Below are 6000 nucleotides of genomic sequence, written 5' to 3' on the forward strand. Positions count from 1 at the left end.
GTATCATAAAGTGCATAAGGCAGCACATCTTAGTCCGCTGTTGAGTCTTCCAGCTCTGGTAGCCATTAACTTCAACTGTTAAGGTGCGATGACTTAGACTGGCATTGAATAACCAGAGCCCCTTCTCCTGCAGTTCTCTCTGCTGTCACATGCAAGGCCAGCAAAAACTAGTTGCCTAGTACAGGTAAGCCTTTAATTAGTTATGAGTCCAAGGTATACTTTGAAACCTTAAGGTGATTGTAGGGTGACTTAAGGTATGCACACGCATCCCATGATGGTGCAGGTATTGAGCTTCTGGAATGAATTACGGCCATAGAGTTGTAATGGAAAGGATTGCCTTGAGTGGTGCTCGCTGTTCTGTGCTTTGGAAGCAGGTTGAATGTAGCCCAGCCTGGCACTAGGGCTGTGCAAAATTTCGCTGGGTGTTTCATTTCAAAGCTGTTTTGACTTATTTTGAGCTTGAAACAGTGAAATCGAAACGAAACACAAGGCTTCGAAACTGCTTCAAAACGAAACGAGGGCACCAGCCTGGTGACCTTTCCCGCCCCACATAGGGGTGCCACTGCCCTCACCCCAGCCCAGTGAGCTTCCCCTCCCTGCCCCAGCCCTGGGAGGTGGTGGCGCTCTGTCCCAGCCTCCCTGCTCCCTGTTTGACCCTGTGGCACCCTTCTCCTCCCCCCTGATATCCAGGCACCCGGGGTCCTTTGATTAAGAATGGTTAAAAATCCCTGGCCTGAAGTAAACTAGCCGGGGAGGGGTTTCATTCTCCTCTCCCTGTCCCACTGGCAGGGATCCAAGTCAGGGTCCACCGGGCACCCCCTCTTGCTGCTGCAGTGGTGGGGCTGGTTGGCCGTCACAGCCCCTCCACCCCCATGGTTATTTCTCCCTTCACCCCCAATGCCCCTGGGACACCACAGCAGAGTCCTACCCACCACTGCCGCTTGCTCTGTGTCCAGGGTAAGCAGCCGCCTTCATGCCCCCTCCCTCTGGCATCCCCTCCCTTCAGCATCCAGTGGAGGGGACTTACTTTGCTGCTTGCCCCGAGCATGGAGCAAGAGGCAGCAGCAGTGGTGGTTGGGACAGGCAGATCCAGCTGCAGTGCCCTGGGGGCAGACAGTGGGGAATAACCCTGCTCCCCCACCCCCATGGCTATCTGCTGGCTGGCATCCAGCCCCGTCTGGCTGATGGAACAGCAGGTGGGGAGTGACCGTGACGGGCAGCAGTTCCTGTCATAGTTTCCCAGAGCTTGAGCCCCTTCCCAGTGGGGGAATGGCTGCCTCACAGAGTGGCCCCTGCCGGCAAGAGGATGGTGCTGCCTGGACACCATGATAGGGGCTGCTGCCCCCATCAAGAGCCCTGTCCCCTCGTTGCTCCAGCAGCTGGGCAGGGATGCAGCCAGAGGCCAGCTGGCAGGGCTGCTTAGGCGAGGGGGAAGGGAGGGTGGTTATTTCTCCCTCCCTCCACTGGAGCGGGCAGGAGGGGGTCTATTCCACTGCTTGCTCCACAGCAGTCAGGGCAGGCAGATCCTGGCTGTGGTCCTCCAGGGGTAGAGGGGGGAACCCCCCTCTCTGCCCCCTCTGCCTTAGGAGCCATGCCAACTGGTGTCTGGCCATGCCTGGCTCCATCGCTGCAGCAGCGAGGGGGGAGTGCCTGGTGGACCCTAGCTTGGGTCGCTGTTGGTGGGACAGGGAGAGGGGAATTAAACCTCTTCCTGGCCAGTTCAGCCCAGGCTACTGCTGGGACTGGCCATGCCCCCACTACTGGAGCAGTCAGCAGAGAAGTGTGGGTCTGTGCTGGTGGGACGGGGGAGGGACGCAGGGAATAAACTTCTTCCCTGCTCCCTTCTGGGGCCAGCGTCTGGCCAGACCCCCCACCCCTGCCTGTCCCTGTGTGTCCCTGCTCTGCTCTGGCCAGCCCTGCTCTGGTGGAGCTGAGAGCCCAGCCCAGAGAGCATGCTGGGATGCTGGGGGACTTTGGTTTAACTGAAACCAGGAAGGGCTCTGGGACAGAAATTGCATAAACTGGTTTGAGCTCAATCAGTTAAGTCTGATACTACATTCAACCTAGCTTATCTCAAACCAGTTTTGGCCCTTTTGAAACTGGTTTATGTGCACTGAACTTATGTTCTGCTACAGGTTTAAATCAGTTTCTGATCACTTAAACCGGTTTATGTGTAATGTCTGTCCCTAGCCCAGATGCATGTGCAAAATTGCACTTATTCACATCCAAAGACTAGTGTTACAACATATGGCCTGTTTGGCAGGTCCTAGGGCATGTGCCGGTTCTCCCAGTGCTGTGCCCTGGTCATTTGGACTGGTCTGACTGGTCAGGTTCTGAGAACTACTCCGCTTGACATGCTGCACTGTTGGGTAGGGGGAAGGATTTCTACATAAGACTGCACCTCTTTTCTTATTGGGACACTGTGGGTACCTCTTCATGCTTGGAGAGCCTCCACGATAATGTACGCCATCTGGAAGATTAGAAACGTTACTTCAGTGAACAGCTTTAAGCCAGTTAGAACAAGCCACTACTGTTGAAACCAAAAAGTCGAGCAAGGCTTTGTTTCAAAATAACCATTTCCATTTTGTTTCTGCAAATCTAGTTGCCATCTGAGCGCATTGTTAATTTAAAAATAACTTTCTCCTTATAAAGCAATGCACCAGAGATACATCCATTCCAGCCAAGTTTCAAACTGTTGGAAGATTCACTGTTTTTAGAGGAAGGAAACAAGGTATTTCCTAGGCCTAATAGTACGCTTTGCATTTACTAGCTAATAAAATCCTGAAGAGATGCCCAAGTGTTTGAGGAAAATGGGGCTCCTTGTATCACAGGAGTTCCTTAGTCTTGATGATTTTATTCTGCCCCATTTGGTTGCAACTTGCTGGGCTGGATGCATGTTATACATGCTTTATTGAGGTGGACACCGATAGCTGAAGCCTCACGTTCACTAAACTGATTTCTATATTGTGGATGCTCATATTTGAGACTCACAGGGTCTGGATCCACCACTCTGGTATTTAGTCTTTTTCATAGGCCGCAATCTTCTAGTATCTGGAACTTGTAGTATCCCATGAGATAGGATAGGACACTGCTGGCATCAGGTGGGAAACTCATCAGACTTGGTCAAGATCTTGCAGAGCAGGGTTTTGAACCTGGGTTTTAGAAGCGTGGTCACTCGGTCTGGGCCTGACTTCACTGAAACCAGCTTGATTCAACATTCCTGATAATGTATCATGCGGCGTCTGAGTCCTCACCTTAGAAACTTAGACATCAGCACTTGGGTACCCCAGACTGGAGGTTGTTTTGAAAATTGTCCTCAACATCTTATCCCGGGTCATGTAGCAATGTCGACACCAGTAGTCACCAGGTCCTCTCTTCTGAACATGTGATCTCTGATGCTGCCATGCAAAGGGAATGTCCCTTGCCTATTTTTTTCAGGTAAAAGGTGATTAATACATTACACGCTTTGTCTGTGAAATGTAAAACAATTGTGCAGTAGGGTTGAACAGCACAGATCCCGATGAAAAATTATCTTCTTGCCACTCCCATGTACTTCAGTGGAGTGTGCTTTGTGTTTAAACATTAATTCCCACCCGTATGAAAGGGGATTGCAGGACAGTCCAGCCGCAGACCAAGCTCAAGATGACAGACACTGCAGAAGTTTTAAAAGCTGCTGGTGACTGTGGGCGTTTTCAGATATGGTTAGTGGTGCTGATTTCTCTCGCATGCCCTAGCCTTTCTTTCCACCTGTTTAGCCAGATTTTCATGGTTCAGCATGTGCCTCACCACTGCGATACAAGTTGGATCCTGGAAATTAATCCAAACCTGACCAAGGAAGAGCAGTTGAATTTAACTATTCCTCGCAACACGCAAGGCTCGTATGAGGAATGTTACATGTATACTCCAGTGGACTGGGATCTGGACTCCATCCGGCGCTATGGGCTGAATTCCACGGAGAAGTGCCGAGATGGCTGGGTGTATTTGTCCTCTGAAGAAACGCTCATAACTAAGGTTTGTAACCTTCTTTTGTCCCTCCTAAAACCTGACTGCTTCAGTACAGTAGCACTAATGTTGACTGAAGTCCACCAACTTCTGTGGATAGAGCAAGTTAGGAGTTGTCAAATGGGACTGGAGCTAAGGTGGGTGCAGTGTATAGGAGAAACATGCTAATGTAGTGCTCCTAAGAATTGCATCTTTATGCAATGCATGGGGTTTGCATAACTGAAGCATAATATAGACATCTAGTCTAGCACCCTTGGAGACAGGATCAAGTGTATGGGGACTGACTCAGTGGCAGTGGCCAGTGCTGCTGTGGAGTGGATCTGTCGGGAGTGCCTGGCAGGGCATGCACTGTGGCAGTCACCTATTGCCATGAGTCCTGGCAGCCAAAGAGGACAAGGCCTTGGTGGTGGGCCATAGTCCAACCAGGGCCTGAGCGTGTTCTCAGTGCACCCTGTGGTCATAAGCTAAGCTACGTGGGAGGCTTTGCTTGTAATGTGCTTCTCCTGCTTGCATCATCTCAGCCCAATCAGCCGAACCTTGAACTTTTCAACGAGCAACTTGGTGCTGAGCCATGTTCATCATTTTCATGTTGACTGCAACCTGTAGTAGTTTCTCTGGCAGCTAATGTTGAGCTCAGCTGTTCAGGGTCACCCAGCAGTAGAAAGGGGGTGTGCTAGGGCTTATAAAATATAAAGGTCCAATTTTTTCTCTTTCTCTTTCCAACTTGGTAGGTTTTTCCTTCTCCCTTCTCCTCCCTAGTGATAGAAAGAAGGATGGAGGATACTGAGGGGGGCTTATAGAGGGAGGAAAAGTGCAAGGCTGTAAAACATTCACTACATCCAGGCTTTGACTCTCGTTTTCCAAGGGGCAGGGTCCATGTTTAACTTTGCAAGTAAACCACTTGCTGCAGCTTCAATGGGAGAGGTGGTATGTAATACCTCTGAGGTCCCCTGTATGCTGTCATCTGGAGTTTGTCACTCTTTTGTGTTCTTTGCCTGTGCTTCAGAACAGCTGAGGTATCTTGTACCCCTACCAGTAACTCCTAGGCTTATTTTCTTGGGAAGCAGTGGTGAGCTGTTTGCGGTAAAATCACTTGGCCTTTGGTTTCCCTCCCCTTTGTGGACACTGAAGTGAGCAGACAAGATCCTAAACCCCCACCGGCAATGTATTGCTAAAAGGCAGTTAATGCAGTAGGAGTGGGAGAGTAGAGTCCCTGTAGCTGGAGGTATTCATTGATTCATAGACTGTAGAGTCGGAAGGGACCACAATGGATCATCGTGTCCGACCCCCTGCCCCTGGCAGGAAAGGGGACCGAGGTCAGATGACCCCAGCCAGGTGACTATCTAGCCTCCTCTTGAAGACCTCCAAGCTAGGTGATAGCACCACCTCTCTTGGAAGCCCATTCCAGATCCTGGCCACCCTTACTGTGAAAAATGTCTTCCTAATATCTAACCTAAATCCACTCTCAACTAGTTTACACCCGTTATTCCTAGTCACTCCCTGGGGCGCCTTAGTAAACAGCACTTCCCCTATTCCCCGTTGACCTCCCCTAATAAATTTATAGGCGGCCACAAGATCTCTCCTCAGCCGTCTCTTGTGAAGGCTGAAGAGATTCAGCTCTCTCAACCTCCCACCGCACGGTCTATCACGAAGGCCACTAATCATGCGAGTGGCCCTCCTCTGGACCCTCTCGAGATTCCCCGCGTCCCTCTTGAAGTGCGGCGCCCAAAACTGGACACAGTATTACAACTGCGGCCTGACCAGTGCCGCACAGAGGGGGAGCATCACCACCTTTGTTCTATTAGTCATGCACCTGCTAATGCACGACAAGGTGCGATTGGCCTTGTTGATGGCCTCGTTACACTGCTGGCTCACGTTCATCTTGGAGTCGATTATGACTCCAAGATCCCTCTCTGCCTCTGAGCTGCTGAGAAGGACACTCCCCAACCTATAGGTGTGCTGGGGATTCCTTCTTCCCAGGTGGAGTACCTTATATTT

General features: G+C 50.8%; 1 protein-coding gene across 1 annotated transcript in view; it reads left to right on the plus strand.

The window, feature by feature from the left end:
* The first annotated feature begins 3619 nt into the window (after nucleotides 1-3619).
* The window catches only part of LOC102369469 (solute carrier family 22 member 13), a 21340-nt gene continuing 18959 nt past the window's right edge, over nucleotides 3620-6000 (plus strand). The window contains exon 1 of the mRNA XM_006022954.3: nucleotides 3620-4011. Within this exon, the coding sequence (XP_006023016.1) occupies nucleotides 3643-4011 (369 nt within the window). The 5' untranslated portion in view covers nucleotides 3620-3642. The remainder of the gene's footprint in view (nucleotides 4012-6000) is intronic.

This window comes from Alligator sinensis, unplaced genomic scaffold, assembly GCF_000455745.1.
Source record: "Alligator sinensis unplaced genomic scaffold, ASM45574v1 scaffold885_1, whole genome shotgun sequence".
Taxonomy (NCBI): Eukaryota; Metazoa; Chordata; order Crocodylia; family Alligatoridae; genus Alligator; species Alligator sinensis.